The sequence below is a fragment of the Conger conger genome, chromosome 8 (genome assembly GCF_963514075.1).
Source record: "Conger conger chromosome 8, fConCon1.1, whole genome shotgun sequence".
NCBI classification, from domain to species: domain Eukaryota; kingdom Metazoa; phylum Chordata; class Actinopteri; order Anguilliformes; family Congridae; genus Conger; species Conger conger.
The window spans coordinates 45,754,218-45,779,009 of record NC_083767.1 but is presented as its reverse complement, the minus strand read 5'-3'; the positions used below and the strand labels follow the sequence as shown (position 1 = coordinate 45,779,009).

The 24,792-nt window shown below is 45.9% G+C and overlaps 1 protein-coding gene across 4 annotated transcripts; it reads right to left on the bottom strand.

The window, feature by feature from the left end:
• Positions 1-419: 419 nt before the first annotated feature.
• pacsin2 (protein kinase C and casein kinase substrate in neurons 2) lies at positions 420-24,206 on the bottom strand. Of its 4 annotated transcripts, XM_061251316.1 has the most exons (12): positions 24,043-24,206; positions 12,949-13,036; positions 12,584-12,740; positions 12,061-12,296; positions 9,317-9,472; positions 8,475-8,650; positions 7,992-8,112; positions 7,410-7,457; positions 5,047-5,162; positions 3,872-4,009; positions 2,347-2,543; positions 420-2,001 (listed from the first exon to the last, which is right to left on the bottom strand). In XM_061251316.1, the coding sequence occupies exons 2-12, from the start codon at positions 13,003-13,005 to the stop codon at positions 1,889-1,891; spliced, it is 1,515 nt and encodes a 504-aa protein (XP_061107300.1). In that variant the 5' UTR covers positions 13,006-13,036; positions 24,043-24,206; the 3' UTR covers positions 420-1,888. The 4 variants fall into 4 exon arrangements, with proteins under 4 accessions (XP_061107300.1, XP_061107302.1, XP_061107301.1 ...); XM_061251318.1 differs by lacking the exon at positions 3,872-4,009; XM_061251317.1 differs by lacking the exon at positions 7,410-7,457 and having other exon boundaries at positions 24,043-24,205.
• Positions 24,207-24,792: the final 586 nt, after the last annotated feature.

The window sequence follows — 24,792 nt, the reverse complement described above, 5'->3', positions numbered from 1 at the left end:
TAATGAGAGTAACAGTGTAAGTAATTTCACACAAGAGGCAAAATCGAGTGCTTTTTTTTAGTGCTTTTATTATTTTGTTGTGGGACATTTACAGTGGAATTGTGCAAATATAGCTCCCGTGTTCCCCCAACATAAAGAGTTCGATCAACAGACTGCGATTCTAACTTTCTTCACATTTACGCACAGTGATCCGGTGTCTTCATTTAGAAAAACCCCCACCGAGCTGTCATTTTGAGGTCATCTTCATCAGGAACATTAAAAACTGTGTACAAACACCAGCCTCACCATACACCAGAGAAAGTACCCCCAAGATAACATGTATTCAATAGGCTGCCATAGTTTAGTCATACAGAGCATTTCACTATGGTATTATTCAGCGAACTATTTTGTGTGGTGGTCTGTTCATAATTCAATAGGACTCAAGGGGGAAAAACATTTATTTACAATTAACAACCTCAAAATCATACCTGATGAGCCAAAAAAAGTTAAATTATTGTACAAGCTGATCTGAGATCACAGCATCAGCCCAACAGCAAACATCACTTAAGGCAATATAAATTAATAGTCCTGAAATTAGTAAAAATGTAATTACCTACAATTTTTTTTCTGTGCTACTTGGCCATAGCTTCATCTTTATTTACATGCAAATATATATTTGTATTGTGTTAAAACATTCAATCAGGGTCTGATGTTAAAGAACATCGGATTTTAGCGGTTCAACGATCTCCTTGAACTGCGAGGCATTCAGCGTCCAGTGCTAGCTTGAATAAATATGGTAGCTTCAAGTGAGATTTCCCAAACATTCCGAGAGCACACATTATTCTTTTTTTTTTTTTACACAAGAGCAATAATTGGCAATTTTGTGACGGCAGTGTGAAAGTTCACAAGCCCCATGATAAGTATGATGAGCGAACAGTGTACAACCAATAAGGGAAGTTATAATGTGAATACACCAGTCTAGCTGAAAGTGAAATATTGAGCCTTCTTCAGTCAGATTTCTAAAGGTCCTCCATTTGACGTGTTTATATGTGCTAAATGATTAACAAAAAACTTACAGCAAGTCTAACTCAAAAGAAGATTTTACTAGTAACAACTCTTGTGACTGCAGAACAGAAAAATGGAATGATATCTTGTGTAACAAACATTGTGTAACAGGTGGAAAAGACTGTACACCCCAAGCAAACAGCCTATATTTTGATTTGTGAATGTTTCTAGAGAAAAACTGCTTCATGTAGAGAACTTGTAACATCCAGATTTGTCTTCTATTCCTGACCGTTTGTGGGCCCAGGAACAATTCAGCATACTGTAACACATTAACCCAGAAAGAAAAATAAATGGACGTTTAAAAAATCAAGGCATTTAAAGTAAAAGTATAATCATAAAATCATATGTACAAGGAATGACCAAATAAACAAGAATACATCTCCATTGTAGGTTTGTCCACATCATGCCGGCTCAGTATTTTTGCCAATAAAAATAACCAGTTTGTCGTTAATGGGGACCACTGTGGAAATTAGGCAAATTTTATTTCTGGCGAATTGTCCTTGAATTGTGATGAGTTTTGGAGAGAAGTTTTCTCTGCCGTATCTGCCATTAATACGAACATATTGTGCGGATCAGCTGAATTTTCTTCATGATGCATGTCATTAACGGAGATGAGGCCATTAGTCCAGTAGTCCCTGCCACAGAAGGCATTGATGGGTATGAGCTGAATCTTCTTTGCTGCATATGGCCGTGATTCGGTACCTGATCTCGAGCTTTCAGCTGCAGCCTCACTAAAGTGTGGGAGATGGGCGATCGCTGCGGCGGTTCCTGACACTGTCCTCTATACACAACGCGCTAGGGAGCTCAGCTTCCAGTCTCCTCCTTCCTCTTCCTCCTCCTCCTCTTATTGGATGTCTTCCACGTAGTTGGCAGGGTACAGTCCCACGTGCCCGTTCTTCAGCCGGCCCGTGCACCACCCCTGGTCGTCCTCGTCGGCGATCTTCATTAACTCGTCACCTGTGGTGAAAAGGAGAGCAAGAAACAAGAAAAAAAAAAAAAAAAAAAAAAGAAAACAAACAAAAAAACATGCCTGTTAGCCAGAGAGAGAAGTGATTTAGGCATTCAGGTTTGCATAGGTAAATGAGTTAGACCATGGCCTCTGGTAGCAGTGGGACACTGTACAATCATAGCTCCATACTCTGAAGTGCACTTCACTGTCTTAATTCCAAAAATACATTAACAAAATGGATCCCGTATTGATCCTTTTTCAATTTTGGGGTTCAGGTTTGTGAACTTGCTTCTTTAGGTCTCCATAGAAAGTAGTCACCCATTTCACTCCCTCCTCTCCGTATGTGGTTCTACCTGCTTTGAAGCTGAGCTCGTCCTGTTCCTGGCCTTCATAGTCGTAGAGGGCCTTGACGGGCACCGCCATGGTGGGGGTGGAGGGCTCGTCCTCAAACGGGTTCCCGTTCCCGTTGTCATTCCCGTTGGTGTCACTTGTGAAGGGGTTCCCAGTCTCCTCGTCCGACCACTCCTGGGTCTTCTCCGTGCTGCTTGTGCTATGGGAACACACAAGAGCCAATCAGAGGTCTGGGGGCTGGGCTACACAGCTGCCAGTCATGGCCAGCTCACAGACTCAGTGGACAGCCAGCATGGCAGAGCTGGGCAAATGAGGAGCAGGGCAAATGAGGGCGGTTAGCTCAGGTGAGAAAAACACCAAACACCAAACACAAACACAGGACTGTGACGTATTCCAAACGTGCCAAAATCAGGAAGAAAAAGGAAGAGGATTTAGCCATTGGTGATCTGCAAAAGCAAACATCAGTCCCCGTGCCCTGAGGAAAGGCTTGAGCTTGGCGGTTTACATTCCACTTCTGGAAAGGGGGAAATGTGAAAAAATGCTTAAAAAGAGCAGCGTGGTGTACTGAAACACTGAAAGAACATGAATGGAAAATGAGCTGCAGTCCACATAGGCATGCCTGTTCACCCATCTACCAGCAGAGGGCAGCAGCCACACAATAGGACAGGCCTGGAACACCCTTCCCTTGGTTATAGAGGAAGAGAGGACAGACCACACAAACACAGGACAACCTGGACAGGACACACAAATACGCATCAGAGCTGTTACAATCAAACCGGTGTAGCTGAAACATGCCAAGCGTAGATCAAAGTCAATGTCCTTTTTGTTTAAACGCCCAAGAAGTGTGCCTTTGACACACAGAGACTGTTTGCTCCCTGTCCTAAATCTCACTCTCCTGCCTGAAGCTAATACTTAGCTATGCACTACAGCATACCACAAATACATGCATACATTTTCAGCTTGAACATTGCTTGTAAAGAAAAATGTAGGCACTAACATTGGTGGAAAAGAAGTGAATGCTCTTTAAATATGGGGTTTTAGCAGTCACTGGCATGGCTACAGAAGGTCTGAGTGCACTGGAAGAGGATAAAGCAGAGGGGGCAGAGATACGCTCAGGCTTATCTGCAGCACAAAACACTGTTGAGACGGTGGCTCGCTTGTGCCATTTTGCTGATTGAGTGAGCATGCGGAGAAGGTCACCTGAAACACACTTAGGGAGGAAGGGAGGAAGGAGGAGAGAGGGGGGAGGGAGAGGTAGAAAGAGAGAGAGGGAGAGAGGGAGAGAGAGAGCCGGCAACAGAGACTGAGGAAAGAGGGACGTATGGAAACCGAGAGAACTAGAGAGGCTTGAGAAGTAAACTATGAAGAATGGGAGACAGGAGGAGGAAGAGGCAAAATAGGGAAGAGGGTGTGAAAGGTCAAAAAAGAGATGTGTATTGGAGGAGAGAGGAGAGAAGGAACAAGGAAGAGGAGAAAAGAGAAGGTGTAGCGCTGCAAGAACATTGATAGTAGGAATCTATCACCAACGTTTTGGTTTCAACCTCCTCGTTTACGACAGTGACAGGGCCGCTGTCAGGCTGTTCGGCGGGTGTCTCTGCCTCTTCCTCGTCCTCTTCGTCAAAGGGGTTTAAGCCCACCTGCTCAGTGCTGTTGGGTACAGTAAGGCTGACGACACCAAGACAGAGGGCACTGTGACACACCTGTACTTCAATTCAGCCTTGTCAAACTACTCAGGAGACCGGACATTGTGACACGCCTGAGCATAAACCAATCAGAGGGCAGAGTGTATAATGACACACCTTTGTTTTCTTGCTCTGCCTTCCCTGGAATTCTATCTCAAATTCAGCCACATTCTGCTAGGAGAGCTGTGTGTCTGAGTGTGTGTGTGTATGTGTGTATGTGTGTGTGCACAAATACAGAAGGGCATATGTCTAGTGTTACAGGAAGTAGAAGCGAGTGGGTGTGACCTGCTGTTGATAGGGGAGGGGAAAGAGGGAGAGGTCAGTTGGGGGTCATTTGCCAGGGGGGTCAGAGGGCTATGTGAGAGAAGGAATGGAAAGGGGGGGCAGGTATGTTTCCTGGAAGACCGAAGGTCAGCGGGAATGGTGGTGTATAACCATAAAACCAAAGAGTTATAAATATTTACTTTAAATTGACCATAGCACTCAACTGCTTTTGTTTTCTTTTGCTTAAACAACAGTGCACATAAGGGGAATATATACTCAGTCAGCACTTCATTAGGTATTTATTAGACTTATTTCTTTTGAGTGTATGTACCCACAGGTAATTCCCTTTTGCTTAAATATGATCTCAGACAGTGATGGTTTATACCGCACATCACATCAGAGCGTTGAAATGATAACAATGGCTACATTATAACTTATCTATCTAATCTTTTAAAATATTGACAGACTTAAATTACAAAAGCTTAGAGTTAAATTCTCCTATGTGTACATAAAATGTTATGTTGTCCACTAAAACATATAGTAAAGAGAAAGGTAATTTGCTGACCACTGGCAAGTTAATTATTATTCAAGCGGTTTGTGAGAAATAGTGAGTATGAAGTACTGGTTCACAAGTCACAAACTGTTGCGATCAGGCAATGGACTGCTTCCTGTAGCCACTGTCCGAGGCAGGAGGACAGCAAGAGAGGTCAAGCTGGAAGGGGGCAGGGTCAGTTTGGTGTGGAGAGCTGGCGTTACCTGCTGCTCTTGGCTGCCTGCTCCCCGGTCTGGCTGATCCCAGTGAGAGTCACTCCTTCTCCCGGCTTCTTCTTGTCCCTCCTGCTGAGAGTCCGGTTCAGGTCTACAGACCAGTCCTGGAACACACACAGGCCTTTTAGAGTCCCTTCTCCTTTTAGTGCCTCTACACACACACACACACACACACACACACACACACACACACACACACACACACACACACACACACACACACACACACACACACACACACACACACACACACACACACACACACACACACACACACACACACACACACACACACACACCAATGAGCTGCCAGTGGAAAAACTGCTGACACTACAGTACAGCACATGCTCCATTCCCAAGGAACAGGACATACGCAGTCATAGTTTTAGCAAGAAGGCGACCAGCAGTGACCAGCTATGGCTGTACAGTGCTGTGCTACATCACCTTTATGACATGCAGACAGTGTGTTGTGTGTGTTGGTTCTGAGGATCCAGAGTAGGGCTGGGCGATGTAGCCATCGCGGTATAACAATTTTTTTGGTAAGCGCAGTAACAACTATCCCCGGATGCGGTGTTAGATTTCTATTTACTCATACCTGATGCAGTACCACTCTTCCAATTTTTGAGCAAAAGTGCTTCCAGGAAAAAAAAAAAAAAAAACATCAATTGTATCTTTTCAATGTTGATATGACAGCAACTTGGGACACGCTAATAGATAAAAACACGACGACAAGGATAAAGAGCAAAAACGTAAGCGATGTGTTTTTCAAAACAAACAAGTAAGTTAACCAACATTGAATAGATACAAGTGATATTTTTTTTCTCCCCCAGAAGCGTTTCACAGAAGTTGGAGATGTGTTACCGTATCGAGTATGATTAAAGATGGAAAGGAACGAAACCACCCGTCAGAGATAGTACTTATTGCGCTAAATAAAACGATTCGATGCGCTGCGACGGCTACATCGCGCAGAGCCCCGCGCAGAAAGCATGCAGCGCTGCGGTCGTCCCGCAGCAGTGCGTCACATTTTCACAACTCTTATCTCACGGGAGCATGCTGCACGGGCTGAGAGTGGAGCGTGACCGCGCTGAAACAGCGCACCTCCGTTAGCTTTTTGTGTCAGACAGAGGATCCTTTCTTCACAGAGACAGTAGACAGGTCAGAAAATCCCCCCCAGTGCGGTGAAGAGAGCAGCAGCCCAGTGATCGCCTGACGTGGTCCCCTCAGGCCAAAGCGTGCCCCACCCGTTGTCCCAAAGCAGACCCACAACCAGCCTCAACACCTCAAGCTTAAAGACCCCGTCCCCCCCCGTCCCCTTTTGTCCAAACCAGCGGCATACAACTCTGCTGCTCTGAGCTTCAGCCAGGACTCAACTCAACCAAGACTCAACCGGTTCCCCTCCATGTCAGTTGTTTTTTTTAAAAAGAGGGATCCCGGGGACTTTCTGATGGAAGCTGCAGCTGTATGCGCTCTTCCGCTATGTGCACAGGTCACCGTGGAGGACGGCTTGCAAACCAGAATCTCTCTCTCAGGGGACTGACAGACCCTGCCTGGAAAACACCAGAGCCATTCCTCTGCTGCTCTCAGGCCCGGGAGCACAAGAGCGCCACTGTTCTAGTGTAACTCAGTCACCGTGGCGTCTTCTGCAGAGGAGGCTCACTGCTGGGCGAAAATCCATATCAACAAATACCAAATGTTTTTTGAAGCGTAATAACAATCATCGCTGCCTAGCGGCATATTGCTTTCATCTTTTTACCTTTAATCATACCTGATTCAGTCATAAAGAACCAGACCTTCAATAAAAATAAAAATAAATAAAAAGTACAAAACCACTGCTGTCTATTGGGTTTTGATATGACATCCACTCAGCAGCTTTCATGAGCTGTACAAGCTTGCTGCTGATTGGATGTCATCAACCAATAGATAACAGTGGCAGTTTTTCCCTGATGATAGTTACATTACATTACATCCAGGGCGACTTACAGTTGATTAAACTACGTAGGAGACAATCCCCCCTGGAGCAATGTTAGCCTTGCTCAAGCTGGGTGGATTTTATCGTGGCTACAGCGGGGATTGAACCACCCCGGTCATGCACTTTAACCACTACACTACAGGCTGCCCAATACAACTATTTTTACCACACGAATATGGAGCAGAGCAGGCTGTGTGGCTCGCCATGTGGAGGAGGGATCCTGCAACCTCTCCCTAGCTCCCCTGCGCACTCGCGCACACACACACACATACACACACACACACAGAGGATAGGTTAAGGGGGAAAACAGGAACTTAGGAGGAGTTTAGTGTGAGCCCAGCAACCCTCAAGTGCCGGAAAATATCCTCCATGCCAAACTCACTACAATGGACCTTCTCTTATGGGCGCGAGGCCGGGAGAGGTCCAGAATCTGCCAGCAGACAGAACAGGGGAGGGAGGGGGGATTAGTAACAGGTGTAACAGGTGTATTAGACTAGTAGACTATTAAGACTGTAGTATTCCAGTCATTCGCCAAGGAGGTCATCCCATTGAGTGCCATCCCACTGCTGTTCTAGACCCATAACCAGGGGTACCCTTTCACTACTGGGAAGTTCACTCTATGGGAAGCATTGACTGGATCTCATTTTTCTTGAATGTGCACAAAAGCCGAGGTCCTGTATCTGAGCTGGAGCAGGTAAATGCATGGATATAAATGATCCAGTGTACTGTTTGAGGTCATGTGTGTGAATACTGAAATCTCACAACTGTGATTGATGCTGGTGAATTTCAGAGATTGATTTGCACAAATTCAAAATCTTTGTGCTGACTGATTTAAAAGAAACGGCATCAATTTAACAGTGATTTCTCATACCGATTTTCTTCCAGGCATCAAACAATAGTCAAACCGGCAAAAGCAATAATGCCATTAACACATCCTCTTCTCTTGCTTAAGGCCCAGTATTACCTCAAACTGCGGCCAGTTCATGGGCATCCCTGGACCGTGGTTGGACCGGAACCACTTCAGATCCTCGTCGGCATCCACGGCGTTCACCCTGTCCTCCAATGTCTGATAAACGGTCTGGAACCTGGAGAGGAAGACACGAGTTTCAACACAAATAAACATTTCAGTCCTTTAGCTGACACTTTTATCCATAGTGACTTATAGTATGTTTGATTAGACTAAGCAGGGGCCAATCCCCAGTTGCACTGATCTTACTGTGGCTACCAATCTTACAGCTCAGCCACTAGACTACGGGCTGCAGTTCACTGTGGTGGCATGCACAGGACTTGATCCTGGACCTTGGGGCCCACACATGCACCATCATGTTATTGCCAGAAGAACAGTGCCTTAATGGGATGAGCCACCCAGCAGCGCCTGATATGGCATATTCAATAGAGAAAGAGCACACAAGAGTGTGAAAAACCTGTGTCTTAGCATGCATCTTACTTGTGGTTCGTAGACAGGTCCAGGTGGTTCTTCACCTCCATCAGAAGCTCACTGAAGAAGCGGATCCTCTTGTCCTCAAACTGCTGCCACTGCTCAAAGACCTGCTCCATGTTCTCCATGTACTGAGGAGTGCATTTATCCAGCTCCTCCAGAGACTTCTCATAGCGCTCCTTGGCCTGGGAGACAGAGCGACAGGTTACTCACGCAATCGCGCAAGCTCTCACACACACACACACACACACACACACACAGGCACACAGGCACACATGGATGATCAGCGCACACAATTCAGGGCCCCTGGAGTTTTGACAGTTTCAATCCCTGAAGCGTGACACCATGGTATGCATTCATAAGCGTGGGTGGGTTAGTGAAGTGCACTAAAGCTCAAAAGAACAGTAGTTTTCGGTGATAGCAGAAGTCGCTGACAATAGACCCCAGTGCTAAAAACATAATCATTCATTCCAGGGAACATTCATATTTTATCAAAAAACCTACTTCTTGCACAATGCCATAAAAGAAGGTTGACTGATGTTGACGAATGTATAACTTTGGTCAATAATGGTAGTCTGTGTGCCCCCCACCTCCACTAAAGAGGAACAGCTGTCAGATAGGAACCAGGACATAGATGAGATGCACTGCTAAAACTGGCTGAACACACCATCACCGCACCCAAGTCACAGCACTGTAAATATTCCTAAGATCAGAGATAACAATCGGTCATGCAGCACACACTCGCACGCACACACACGCATGCGCACGCGCGCGCACACACACACACACACACACACAAACACACACACACACAGACACACACACAGACACACACACACACACGTAAACACCTTCTGCACGTCCTGTTGGCACTTCTCCACTTTGTCCTGCAGCTTCTTCTGCGCCTCAGGGTTGCTGTTGTTCTCCAGCTTGCTGTTGTTCTCTCGGCTGGTGGCCAGCTTCTCCTCCTTGCAGGCCGAGTGGTACACCTTCTTCATGGCCTCCACCTGCAGGGCAATTACCCCGTACTGTATTCTCAAAACCACAGCATCCGTCTCCATTATAACAATATTACATGTTTCATCTCTCATTACTGTGGTTCCAGTGTCATACCGAAAGCTTGTGACTCTACTTATAGTAATGAGGTCAGTTTCAATGGTAGAATTAGCCCTTAACATTACAATTTTATTCCCATAATAGGGCAGGCTCATGATTGCACATTCAGGGGTATCCGGAATGAGCTAATGAGAGCATTTCCATTGCTTCACTGATGAACAGGACAGCAGGAGCACCAGGCTCACTGTCAGGGGATGTGACAAAGTTTGTTCTCTTCGGTTTAGTCATTGCAAGCCAAGTCAGACAGTCATCAGCGTCATGGGACTGTCGAGAACCGGGTGGTTCACAAACTGATCTCGGGTCAAAGCACAACGCTTTCCTTGTAGCATTCTTTGACTGGGCCATCGCCTACCTCTCATTTCACGCATCGCTCGCTGTTCTCTCCGCTCCACTACGGAGGCCACGGGCACAAAGGACAGGCCCATAGATTATACCACTGAAAAAACCTAGCTTTTAAATGCCTGGGCTGCACTCCAATACCGTCAATAATATTGGTTTAATGTTCTGTATTAAAAACAGTTCACTGCACTCAGTCTGAAGGATAATACACTTTTTGACACTAGCGGCTGCTGGGTGGCTCATTTGGTTAAGGCACCGCACTGTGGGGCACGGACCAAGGCCTCGGATCAAATCCAGACTGTACCAGTGGGGAGTATGGTATCATAATAACGTGTCAGCTGACACACCACAAAGCAATTTAACATTGCCTAAATTTTTGGAACTCGTCCAACTTTCCAGCAAAGTTCCCCTCACCCAATTAAATATGGTACTGCACAACACTACAAATAACACTACCAACTAAGAAATCTATACTGATTTCACCACAGTTCTGAAGCTGCTACTTTATTTCACTCTGCAGTTCATTAGCAGCTGCTAGCACTAGCATTGCTTGTGCGAAGTTCACTTCATGCACACTTCACGGTACATACGTGACTGCCCTCATGATGTTACTGCTACACAGGACTCCCGGCTAGCTGGGGCGAAAACAGAATGAGACTTTTCTGTGCCCAAAAATCGTGCTGGCATAGTTTGCCCTTTGTTCCATGCCAAATGAGTATGGAGATGTTCGGTCAAATGCTGAGACGTACAGCATGGATTGGGCCAGGAAATCACTTGCTGTTGCCTCACACAAATCAATCAGGTCTATATATATAAACTGCTGACTTGAGCCTGTGTGCTGGGGGACGTTGCACAAGGCAGGAAGTTGCATCAGCTTGTTAAACAGGCAGCCAACAGGGGGTGAAAAACAAAGCTAACCGAACGGTCAATGAACCAGCCCACCAGCCCACCAGCCCTCATATTCACTCAGGCTCCCCAGCAGGAGGCACACATCTCCTAGGGCACGGTGTGGCATCAGACCACAATCTCCAGGCTCTTGAGTGGCAAATCCGGAGAGACTTCCGCTTAGTGCAGTGGCCTGCCCTTCGTTCCAGACCTAACCCGGTGAGAGGGCACACTGGCTGGCAGCCCCACAGGGCAGGGCTTAACTGATGATGGCATAGCATTTTGACTTGATGAAATGCAGAGCTCGCTCGCCAATGGCAGGAATATCCTGGGAGCTCAGCTGGGACTATCGTCTCCTGTGGTGTAACGATCAGAACAGACATACATTAGTTTCCAGGACTGCCTTAGGAAATGCAGATGCAACACGGTGCACCACATATAGGCTAACCTGCTAACAAGCCTCATACTGCTATCCTGCACAATAAGCATGCATGGCTCTCCACCATAGCAAATCATGAGAAATGAGTGGAGGATTAGGACAGAGCAGGATGCAGGGAAAGATTTAATTCCTGTGAAATCCATTATGCAAACAGTGCATATTATTTTCCACACGCCTCCCCCGTTCGGAGCTGACTGATTATACATAATCACTCAGTTTACTCACACCCAGGAAATGGCCAGACTACTACTCGGAATATAGGAACGAGCTGATGTATAGGACAGAATTCCAATGTCTCTTTGCTTTCTGTAGAGCTGTGGTATTTAGCTCCCTGGATAAGTGCTGTTTTGTGTGAACCAGAAAAGCAATCTCAAAGGATCTGTCATCAGTACAGCCTGTCTGCGATGAGTTCATATACTCAATCAATCATGCTGGCTGACAGCAAGAATACAGCAAGACGTATTCTCAGTAGCTATTTACATAACATTTACTATTTAAATAACAGCATATTATGCCTTGTCATGTGATATACTGTACACTGTCTCTAAGCGGGCCTGTATCCTACACAAGTGCTATTTCACTACATAAACACTGCAGTGGTTTCACAAACAAGCTCCTGCACCATTTTTCCCTTTTTGTACCATCTCAGATGCATTACATCTCTACGCAAGCAGGGCCTCAGGCTGGCAGCCAGTCAAGGAGAGCATACTGCCGTTGATACTCACTGCAGTGAATTTGCCTCACTAACCACGTCTTGTCTGTCTGCATACTGCAGAGTTTCAGCGGGCTAAGAGCTGAGTCCAATGGCTGCTGTACCTCTTTGAGCTTCTTGGCCCAGGGCTTCTGAGCCTTGCGGAAGCCGTCATCGGCCTCCTTGGTCTCCTTGTAGCCCCCGATCATCTGCTTGTGGTAGGCCTCCTTCTGCCAGTTCTTCACCTTCTCAAAGTCCTCCCCCATCAGCGCAGACTTCACCTCCATGTGCAGGTCGCTGACCTTCTCCGCCTCGGTCATCAGGGCGGTCCACGCCCGCTCCAGCGTCCCGTACTGAGGCCCTGGGGCAGAACACGGTCAGAACCCAGTCAGAGGCAAAACGCCGTACCGCCCAGCTTTCGGGCCCTATAGTTAATAACGGCAGAAATCTCAATGCTTCACTGTGAATGTGGAACATTCAACTCAACCACCACCAATGTGCAACGCCCGCCTGGGTGATGGACAGCAGCCATTTTGTGCCCACTGCACATTGAATTAGGTAGAGCACAAGGAAACTGTTGAGGCAAATTAAGTAGAGTGGCCAAATTGAGAATGGAAGTTCCTGCATGACCAGTGCCTGGGCGGTTACCTTTCTCCACCAGCTGTCTCCAGCGCTTGGACCACTCGGTCAGCTGCTGGGCGTAGGACTTCTCGATGCGCGCGCGCTCGTGGATGCAGGTCATCATGTCATTACACAGCCGGTTCCCATCGTCCACGCGCTTCACCGTCCGCTTGTAGTTCCCCACCTGAGAGGAAGAGAAGGAGAATGAGGAAGAGGAGGATTGATAAAGGAGGGTGTATTGGAATGAGTGTCCTGGCCCAAGTACTGGAAATCAATGACCACAGAAGTCTACAGTAGAGCACATGGGTAGTGAAGAGTTCAGCTAAATGCTGTGCTAACGCTTTGTTTGCGTCGTGCTAACTTTATGCTGGCGCTGTGCTGACGATAATCACCTCCCAGAAGCTGTCGCTGGAGACGTCGATCATGGAGTCGTCGTAGGTGCCTGACATGGCTGCTTCCCTCTCAACCCAGGGGCTGGATCTGAAACACAACCGCAAACACGGCAGTCACTCGCATGCGCGCACAGTCACACACCCGTAAGGTGTGTTGACACAAGCGTGGGCGCGCTGAAAGGAGGGGCGTAAGAAAAGCTGTAACACCGGGGCCGCAGGGCGCATTGCAGGCTCTCTGCGTGTGGGAATTCTTGGCCTGGGACACTGCGTAGCTATAGCTTACAGCACATTAACATTCCTCCCTGGTACACAACAGCTCATTCTCAAAAACAAACCGCAGCATTTCGACCGCCTCAGACCTGCGCCGCTAATCGCGATTGCGTCCCTCCTTCGGCAAACACTCCAAAGTCGACGCTCTCACTCCGCCTGCCTCCCAAGTTCTGCGGCCGGCGAATCGGCGATCAGTAAGAAACTGAGACCTCTCTCTACACCTCCATCTCCAGCCCTCCCTCCCTCCTCACCCCCTCCCTCAACCCGCAGTCCATGCTCAGTTGCTCACACCGATCCCACAGCGCTCACACAGCCCTGGTCCCCCGGCACTCTCTCTCTCTCTCTCTTTTTCCCCGCTCTTGTCGCCAGCTCCAGGGCCACCCTCACTGAGCCGGGCTCAGTGCCACAGACCGCACATTCTTTCCAGGGGAAGTGATGAAAAATGACTGTATTTTCTTCCAGGAGGGCGACCCCTGCATAGCTGCTTTTACAAAGATTAAACAGGGCAGATCAGAGGCCTAAGGGGGGGCGGGGGGGGGCGGTAGGGGATACTACAGGTACAAGGTCTGCGCTGTTTAATTAAACAGCAGGCAAACAGAGGTACAGAGGAAGGGGGAGGGAGAGAGGGAAAATGGGGAAGGGGGAGAGAGGTGTGAGTGTTTGATATGTTAATGCCTGTGCTCAGGCACTTCACATCAGGTAGGGACCAAATATTTGATTTCTGAAGTGCTGGTTGGTTATGGTAGTTGTAAAGAAATAATTTTATTTTAAAACTCTTGTCTGTTGCACAATGATATATGAACTGTACTAAACCCAATCTTATGTGGGGTACTTTATGCTTCTAACTTCATAGAAGAATAAAAAGTAAATGAATGGAAAAGGAAAGTTGATTGATGTTTATTGGAAACTTCAACAAGACAAGCATAAATCACACAAAAGATGCTGCCTGGAGGCTGCATTTGGGACAACCTTTTAAACAGAAAGCATGGAATGTAGCCAAAACAAATAACCACACATCAGATTTCAACTACTTTTCAAAACATGCTGTCTTTGAACTCAAATGTCTGGGTCTTTCAGCACTGCTGCTCAAAACTGAATGTATCATGCAACTACAGTCCAAACGCAACCATGCGATCTATGGGTCTCCCCCAGAGTTCAGGGAAATTAAACAGACTCACGTAGCACAGGCGTACAGTCCTGTGGTGGAAGAGAACAAGAATGTCAAATTCTCATTGCACAGATTCCACGTTCTGGTGGGTCTCTCTCCCCTCACTGCCAGGGTTCCCAAGGTCATGTGACCTCTTAACTCAATCTCCTTTAATTCTCTGCTTTGTCAGGGCACGGGACCTTCCATTACAATTTATACTCCAATTCCTTTCCATACTTGCCTTTTCCCCTCTGTTGCGATAATAAAATTTGATTGGGATATCACCTTGCAGGGAGGAAATGGGCAGATTGACGAGTCTATCCAGTTTATGTTGCCAACAAACACTGGAACAACACTGACAGTGAATCACAGTCAGCTTTGCTCCATTAGTTATTACCAGCATTCTATGTGACACTGTCTTATCTCTGTTTTATTATCCCAGCACTCTGAGGAAACACACAGGCCATTCCATTCCACATCCTCACATTCTCCACTCAGGGAGGAAACTCAGGATCATGTTACCAGCCGACAGAGCGTGACCCACACCTCTGTATGTCTGCTCAGATGATGTTAGAGCAGACATACAGAGAGAATCCCAGAGGCGCTGACTACAGTGGAAACTCAGTGGTAGTTCAATGTTTAGCCTGCACTGGAAAGACGTCCCCACTGCTGCTAGGCACCAGGGCTAATCTCATCAACCCCTCATTACACCGCCTCTTTGCCTGTCCGGGCGAATCCCTCTCCTCAGTGTTTCTCACAGGACTCCAGAGGATATGTGCCCTCTCCAACCTCCCCTGACGCTCTCCTCTGTGACGCAACAGTACCTTCCCTTGATAAAACGCCTGCAATGCTATATCAGCACTCTAGAAATGCTGATTGCGCAAACCTGGGGTCTAATGTCAAGCATAAGCTGCAGTGAACACAACAACTAACAGTGGGGCGCTGTAGTGCTCATTCTAAGCCCGCTCTGGTGACTTCCTCCTGGGCGATACGGAAGGAGCCCTTTAAAGAGGAGGGGCAGGGCTCATGCCAGGGTGTGCCAAAACTGACAGAGGGGCTTCTCTCTCCTCCTCTCCTCCAACCTCTATTCTTCCATTTAAATTCAGTCTCATCTCTCTCCCTGGCTCCCTTCCACACTCCCTCTTTCCAAGCGCCTGCAGAAGTGCTCCACTTGCAAAACCCATCAGGGCTTCTCCAGGGCAGGAAATGCACCACAGCAGCACACACACAGGGGAGGGTCAGCTCCATGTCCTTCCCTGATCTCCTGCCCTCCCCACAATCACTCTCCCTGCCCCCTCCGGCACCTCCTCCTTTCCTCTGTGTGCATAACATATCTGCAGATTTGAGTGCTTCTTGGGCGGGGCTGAGAAATCAAGGATTGTTGCGGTTGCTGTTGTCGCCGTTCGGGGTCAAAGGTCAGGGGTCGGGGGGATCAAAGTCTGGGTCCTCGTCAATTGTGTTTCCTGCGGGTCGGACACTCGCTGGCTGGAGTCGTGGAGGACAGTGAGGCCTCTGTGGTGGTCGCGACCTTACGGCGACCACAGAACAAGAGGCACATTGACTGCACTGGCAAGCCCGCCCCTGCGTTAAGGCTCTTCCGCACACTCGGATGGGTTTATCACTGCCAGACCAGTGCAGCTGCTATGTGTGCATACATTAGGGTGTTTGTGCATCTGTGTTACCCTCCTCGCTGCATACATGATGAGGTGTTCAACACAAAGCCCAGAATCACCAAAAATACACAAGGGTCCCTGTGAACTGAGGATGCATATTTAAGTGTATATTAAACACCCTAGATTAACTGTGTATGACGGAATAAATGCCTACTTTAAACCCCTCAGACCAAGGGTGCATAGATGAACGTACATAAAACCACTTCTATAGGTCAGGTGTCATGGTGAAGTGTAGGCTCAATAGAACCATCCCCAGTCTCTCTCTGTATGGTGACGTGTGTATTTAATGCGGAGCCAAATAGTGAAGAGATCAATTCTCTGTGTGCAGATGGCCTGTCAGACACTGTATTTGCTTAGATAGGGAGACTTAGTCAGCACTGTGTTCCGTTTTCTGTCACCTCCTCCTCTTACAAAACTTCCTGCTGAGAGAGAGAGAGAGAGAGAGAGAGAGAGAGAGAGAGAGAGAGAGAGAGAGAGAGAGAGAGAGAGAGAGAGAGAGAGAGAGAGAGAGAGAGAGAGAGAGAGAGAGAGAGAGAGAGAGGAGAGAGAGAGAGAGAGAGAGAGAGAGAGAGAGAGAGAGAGAGAGAGAGAGAGAGAGAGAGAGAGAGAGAGAGAGAGAGAGGCTGTGCACTTACTCCCCAGTGCCCTTGTTGCCATGGAAATGAGAAAACACAGAACACTCAGCATGTGACAGAGTTCTGAAGCTGCATATGCAGTCAGCAGCTGGCTGTTGCTGGGCTGCTGGTCTTAACTGCAGATGTTCAGTTCCTATCTACAGTATGAGCTCAACATTCCTGAATAACAGAAATATGTGCGCACAAGCAAGCACACAGTGTACAGGGCATCTTGCCAGTTATTCCATGCCTTTACAACTGAAACTACCACTAATGCTAGCTTTGTTGTGCTGTTCTGTACTTTACCTAGAGCCTCCGGCAACCTTTTAATTACATAACCAGAACTAAAGTGAGTGGTTTCAAGCCAAAGTATCATTCATAGCACAATTGTTATGTTTAAATATAGCAGTTTATTAACAGGAAACAGGAAGCAATTCATATTTCTAAATTAACATATATTTAAAACGGATAGTATAACAATTCCAGCATCGCTATTTATATAATAAACACAAAGTAAATTATTACAAACTTTTAAACCATTTGCAAATTACCTAAACAAAATATTAATTGATTGAAGTTTTACATATATATTTCAATTGTCTATTCCAAGCTATTTAATAAGGATAAAACAGAGGCCCCAATACAGATCCTTTGAGATTGCTCACACATTGAAATAAAATTCCTCATTCCTGCTGTAGCCTGTAGGTACTGCAGCAATAGGGAGGCAAACCTAGCCTCGTAATGTCCAGATCATTTAAGAACGATTTAAGAATGTGACATGATTATGTCACAGTTTATTGGAAGCCTTTGAAAGATCTGAATGTTCTACATACTCCAAACTTGGGTAAGACCTCTAATAAGCTTCTTCAAACAAATCTGGGAAATTTTTTGAGCATAATCCCCTTGCCAGAATCCACACTGACTGTTCCTAACAATTCAATTTTACTACAATCCCGGCATAGAGACAGTTTGGCATATTGGACGACGGGGATTATTAAAGATTAATACGCACTGTTTGCGGTTTATTGCAGATTTCTCAAAACAGAACAAACTGAACAAAATGCTATTTGGAACCTGGGCAAAACATTTAACCACCGTGCTTCAAGGTAAAGACTTGTGTATGGAAGTCAGCACATGGATGTGAGTTAAACTGAGGGGAGTTGTGAGCTGTGAACGAGGTGCTACACACCAGACCTCTGACTATTGCAAGGAAAACACTTCCTGAGAGAAATGTGTGAGGTTTAAACATAATCCACTGCATTCTCTGAAGCAACTGCAAAGTTCACTCTCCATTGCAGTCCGCCGATTAAATCTTCAGCGTCTGCCGTGAAGACGACCCAGCGAAAGCTAGACACGGCTGTCCGTACACGACAATGCTAGCAACACATAACATAGTCCGCGACACAAAATAACACACAGACCTCCTCCCAAACAGCTTGGAGCACATACAGGCAAGTTGTCCCCACAAGCCTTTAGCAAAGTTGAACTTTGCTTTGTTGAATCAATAGAAGGGTGTGTGAATGCAGCTTTTGTGGCTGTGTGTTTGCAGGCCCTTGAGTGCTCTTCTCTGCCTAATCTTAGTACTGTTATAAGGTCTTCGCCGTGCCAAGTTGTTCCCTGAATAAACAAAGGCATAAATCAGCACAAAAGTACATACACTCTCTCCCTAAGGGTTCCGCTGGACAAACACGAACAGGCACATTTTCACAAGAAGGTAACAGGCCCACTCTATCACTGTAGATGACAGTGACGCATGTTCCCAGCTAGCACACAACATTCTCACAATGTTACTGGAACGTAGCGACAATGTTAGAAGATTCCAGTAACGCAGTTAGAACATTTCATGTTAGCTGCATTTGCTGTCATTCCTATTAGTTGCTGCAGCAATATTAGGTTACTGCAATGTTACACAAATTACGCAACGAGCCAGACTTTGTACAGGACGCCAATTGGTTGATTCTGTAATCCTGGTCCCAAAGAGCCAAAGGGCCTTTTGTTTTACGTTTGCACCTTATAATCAGCACTTAGTCCCAAGAACCCAAGTCAAGCGATTCCACAGTTTAATGAAGTGTTGAGTAGTGAGGAAGACTAGCACACCCAGCTGCTCTGCAGAACCAGGGCCGGAGCCCCGGCTCTGCAGGGATATCCCGTGAACACACAACCGTGGCGTTACATCACCGTATGGCTATGGAGACTGGGAGGGACAGGGAGGAGAGTGACATCACCAGGTTCGGTGACGACCAAACCGCCCATGGGAGAAAGAGGAAGAATGGAGCCGGCATTTTCGTAAACTTTACCGATGACGTCAGCTTCGATTCAGCGCCTCAGCCCCTCTTCCTGTGCGAATGAGTCATCCTTGCCCTGGAGTAGTGTCTAATGTTCCACATTACACACAAGGCCTCCCCATATTTAATTACTGGCTGTAACCCTCATAAACACAGACAAACCTCCACTTATCCCACGCCTCACCTGCTCAGTACAGAATAGAGAGGAGACTATGCAAGCAGTAAATAACCGGCTCCAGGCCTCTTTCGTAAAAGATGACTAATAACTGTCAAAGGGAGGCCAGCGTGATGGAAAATGTATGAAGCACAGTAATGGCCGTTCAAAAAAATCTTTTAAAACAGCCGGACGAGCCGCAAATGACCTTTTCCAGGGAAAAGGGAGGCATCCTGCGAACAGCAGCTAGTCTGGTATGTTCCGTGCCGTCTTCAGTCTAAACAGATTCTCTCTGCTGTGTCTAAACTAAAGCGCAGAGATTTACTGCTGCCAGTAAATTAAAGCAGAGAGATTCCCCCAATGTCTTCTGAAAGAAGCCGCAGACTCCCTGAACACAGATCGACTAAATCAAAGATATAACCCTCACCCTGCTTTGTACTGCCGAAGCTACGGCTGGGCTGTGCCACGCATTCCCGCACTGCTATCTGAGCTATGCTCACGCAGAACGAGGGGAGACTGACCTCTGAATTCCCGCGGGTCAGCGCAATGTCCTTGGCAGAGGACGCAGGGCTATAGTTTCTCAAACACGGACTGGCGACAGTATGATGGGTGTGTGCAAAGCTAAAGCTAAAGCTAAATGGAGGACACAAATACAAACACAATGAACATGATTTAAAAGAACAGCTACACAAATATAAAGCTACCCAAAGTTTTTCGAAACCAAAGTTCGAAACTAAATGACTTTGAGCACCAGCACCCCGAAAGACCTGTCCCTTTTCCAGACCGGGGGCCTTCCATACCTGCAGCAGCCCTAGTTCCCATGTCTAGGCAAAAACAAAGGGAAGGCAATGATGAACTAACAGTCCTCTGAGAGACTGAATAGCTCTCCCAACCTGAGGCTATATACACTGGGCTACAATTGACAAACTTCTTCCAAAGCCGGAAACATTTTGATGAAACACACACGACGCACACAGTTTCTGCAGACCAGCAGACAATGTTCTTGAATGGTCATCTCTGCCCAGCCTTATCTGCTAACACAGCTGCCACTGCGGTGTCAATGCAGCCAAATTCCCACACCCCCTCCCCCGAATAAAGACCCCCTACAGCGAGGCTGAGGGTTTCGCCTCAGTCCTGTCCGCTCTACGTCCAAAAGCACAAATGTGTTTATGCCTGTGTGTGCATGGCAACAGACACTGCGTTACTCAGCGTGGCCACATCCACAGGCACTCAGTCTGCATTAGTCATATACACGCAGTGGTAATTCACAGAGGAATGCTGAGGCAGGGTTTAGTCAGCAGTGCCCTTTGAGAAATTCCAACAAATAGGCTTTCAGGAGGGCAGTCCCCCATGCTCTTCAGCCTCTTCCTCTTCCTCCCTCCCACACACCTACAGATTTCTCTCTTCCTCTTTCTCAGAGTTCTGCATATGATCATGCGTCATCCCTATCATTTATTGATAAGCATCATGAAGTTTATGGTGTGAAACAGTCACAGTAGAGCGTTCAGAGATTTGGGCTTCCTCATGGCTGGATGGAAACATCTCCCTCTGTCTCGCATGGATAGTAGGATGTCCCTATCAGAGCACAAGCAAGGAAGCCGTGCATCGAACACCCAACACAAGGCCAGCAGGGAGTCTACTGACCAACAATGGAGCTGCAGCATGTCCAATGTGCAACGCCAACAGAACAGCATGTCTACCGCTCAGCATGCCTAATCCACAACCCCAAGATAACGGCATGCCAGGACATTGTTGAACAAGTCCACCGCTTAACACTGGGGCACAGAGATTACATAAAGTCCTTTTAATTAATAAGCCGAAACTCAAACACTAAGGAAAATGTGTTTATTACTACTCAAGCCCTCTATGGACTCAAACAGAGCCAAGATAAAAGAGCTACTTCTGACCTAGCGTTGATGGAAACAAGCGGTATAGACCTGGCTGTTGGCTTTGTTGTATGTATGTGAACCCCAGGAGGGGGGCTGTCGGATGCACACATGCCGTTCTGTACTCTTAAAGCCCTGCAGCGCCGGTCTGCGCCCCACGTGGCGTGAGGAACTGATTTGGAGGGGGGTAACTCTGGTGTTACTGCGGGCCTCAGGACAACGGGCGTTTCATGTGGCCGTGGCCATGGGAGTGCTTCCCTGGGTAGCTCACCTCCTCTGACCGTGGAAAAGCTTCAAATCAAACTGGAAAAGCACAATGCGTGCAGCTAAAAGGAAATGTACCATGTCATCAAAAAAAAACACTTTTTTCCCCCCCTGTGCTGCATCTGCAAATTATAACGCTATCTTTTACCATTTCCTTTAGCTATTTATAATTAGCCACATGCTTCCTTTGGAACTAGCTACCGCCGCTACAGCCAGTAAACTCAAAATTTATGGGAGCAAAGCAGTGAGCGCTAGTCTACGGGAGTGAGCCCGTGCAGTTAACAGTGATTCAGTCACAATGGTGTTGTCTCATAAATGGAAGAAGTGTTTATTGGGAAGCAGACGGGCCAGCAGAGCCGCCCTCTTTAAGGATTTCAGTGCGCTATAAACAGTGTAACAGTGTGCACCTCCCACTGGGAAAGGGATCCAGCAACACCCAGACAATGTTCCCCAATTTAGACCGCAGGCCTTAAGCCCCTTTGTCTGCAGTATTTATTTATTTAGCCTATTTATCTGTCTTTCATTTATTTAATGTGTCCTCATCTGGATAGACACACTGTGCACAATGGCAGAAGTTGGAATGAATGATGAATTTAGCCTCATACCCTTTCTGTCCTATAGTGTATGACGGACAGATAAATAATGTGGTCTACTAGGTTTCTGAATAATCGATATAATCGATCTCCTTCAGATCAAAAGCCATAATTAAGGCTGGAGGACGGTAATAAATCACTGTAATAAATAAAAATGAAAAATAAAAAAAGTATTTAATTTCTTCCTATAGTACTGTGTAGGCTATGTATTGTTTTAAAAAGAAGGCCAAGGCAAGATGAGGGGGACACACTTTAAGATGGAAAGCTCATACCATATCTTGCCTTCAAACTGAACACATTGGAGTCATTTAAAAAATCTACATTTAAAACAGCTTGATCTGACAAGTCTATGCATCTTAACTGTGTGGTAAACTGTACAGTTTCAAATGCTTTTGACAGATCTATACAAAGGAGATACTGTGTAATTTATCCAAGGCATCAACAACGCAGCAGTAGAGGCGTCATGCTATTTTACGTCTGATTGCTCACAAGCATTTCTAAAATGTTCTCAAAAAAACAAAAAGCATTGAACTACACCTCTAGTCATTTAAACCTGTACCTTTGTCCCCTTTAACATCTGATTTCTATATAACAGAGATTACACAGCTGTACAAGGATTAAGCCTAGTCCTGGACTGGGTTTTATTTTTCAGTCGATATCACCATTGGGAAATGTTTTTAGTCTAAGATTAGGCTACACTTAATCCTGATCTGAGAAATCGGCCCATAACATAGCCTACTACTTATAAGGGTTTCTGGCTCTTTTACTACTCAAAAGGTCCCGTACTTTACACGTGTACACACACACACACATACACACACACACACATCTTAGCTATTCTCTTACTGCGGATGATTGATATGAATCATTGAAAAAGGAACTCGACTCTGTTGTTGCAACAGTGAGATCATTGGTTATCCTTGCCAAAACAAACAAAAGGTACTTCGTATCTCTTGGCTCACGAGCTCTAATGTGAACGAACTCCAATACTTTCTGTTACCAATAGAGCTCATTATACACATTTATATAGACCTCATTATAGCTCATTATAGACCGTTCCCAAATACCACCTTTTCTATCAATGCAGATAAGCAGCCAACGAAAAGCATAACGAATTATAAGACTACTTCGATCGGACGATCGGAAACGGTGAAAGCATGAGGTGACACGGACATTTCTTTTTCTGTAATAGATGCAGCTAACTTACAGTAGCCAACACTGCAATACGTAGGATATGGTTTGGCTTGGCTATGGCTTTCGAGGCAGTGATTTAAAAAGAACAATATGTCAATTGAAAATATTTAAAATGAGTCATTCTAATCAGTTACTACTTGCTAAGCTAATAATTTCCAAAGTGAAAATTACCTCGATAACAGACAGCACGCGCATTATATTTAATAGCTGTAGGCTGCATTGGAGTGCATCATCGTTGTCACGAGCCAGCCAACTTAGCGATGAAGTTAGCTTGCATGTGGTTACCATGAAACATTACGAGTGTGAAAAGTTCTTTAAATTTAAACAAAAAAGGGCAAGCCATTGGAGAAATTATAATTACAAGAAAAAATAATAAATAATGTATCTTTTAATTCAAGACCACAGGGTGTATTAAAACCCCTGCCCCGCCCTTCGGTTCTAGAGTTTTTCCGCATTAAAGACACAAGTCGCAATTGAGGCCACCCAGCTTCAATAAACTGTGCGCAGATTCAGGGACTTTTAAAATTGACATGTTCTAACGTTAGAACGCTATGTCTGTCCAGTTCATTGTAAGTTACAGTCAATATCAGCTGATCCGCACATTATGACCGGCGAATCTGCGCAGAATTTTACGCAGCATGGCATCTCAGAAGATTATGACAGTTTAAGAAACGTCCATACAAACCAAAATGAACTTATACCTTTAGGAGACCGTTTTTTAAATATTTGTGGAGATTACACAATTATGGCAGATAACGTTACATGTTTTATTTTATATTACAGTAGCCACAAACATAATGCAGCAAAACAAATCAACTGGTCAACCCTTTCTCAATTTCCAATTAACAAGCAACCCGCTAGACCTCATAGAACAGTACAAGCTGTGGAGTTAGCAAGTGTATGGTCGCGAGCAAATTGTACAACTAGCTAATGTGTCACACAAGCTACTTTCCAGGTGGCGAGCTAACTAGCTAAATAGTTTTTACTTGGAAGACGCAGGAAAAATATACATACCCAGTGAAAAAAGATGTTATTCCTTTACCTTGGCACGGTTAATTCCCCTGACAAAAGTGCGTAACACTTGACGAATTCAAACCTTTGGTAAAATCTTTTTTAGGTTTCTTCTTTTCCTCTTTTGGTCAGCACTTACGACAAATGACTGGGAGCGGCGCGCTTCTCTGACGTCATATCCCTAAGTAAGAAAGAAGTTGAACGTTAACTTTTTGTGGTAGCCTATATCTTCTATTGACGAAATGCACAAATTTGACAAAAATGTAAATATAGAAATAATTTTAGTGATTCGTTCTGTAGTTTTTAAAACCCTGCTACAACTATACGACTTTGTAATAGACTAATCATTCAAATTAAATTTCCATTTCCATTGTCTGACCTGATGGGTGGGTGGGTGTGTGGGGTCTTGGTCCCAGAAAAATATGCAAAGAAGCGTGGGATAAAATTTCTCCACACTTTCTTGGATTTTACACCAGGGCACTCATTTTTAATGAAATAAAAAAAAAATTAATTAAAATGAATGCCATTTGGAAGATGCAGATCCAGAGCAACTTACAGTTGATTAGACTAAGCAGGAGACAATCCTCCCCTGGAGCAAAGCAGGGTTAAGTGCCCTTGCTCAAGGGCCCAACAGCAGTGTGGATCTTATTGTGGCTACACCGGCGATCGAACCATCGACCTTGCAGGTCCCAGTCATGTACCTTAACCACTACGCTACAGGCCGCCCTGTACTGATGCGAGAGAATTATGGGA

Bases quoted from the DNA above. Each gene is read 5' to 3' on its own strand.
- pacsin2 (XM_061251316.1), bottom strand. From the start codon at position 13,005: ATGTCAGGCACCTACGACGACTCCATGATCGACGTCTCCAGCGACAGC. The intron at 8,113-8,474 runs GTAAGATGCATG...CTTCCTCTCCAG, and splicing joins GACCTGTCTACGAACCACAA to GTTCCAGACCGTTTATCAGA. The intron at 4,010-5,046 runs GTAACGCCAGCT...TGGTGTCGTCAG, and splicing joins CAGGCAGCCAAGAGCAGCAG to CCTTACTGTACCCAACAGCA.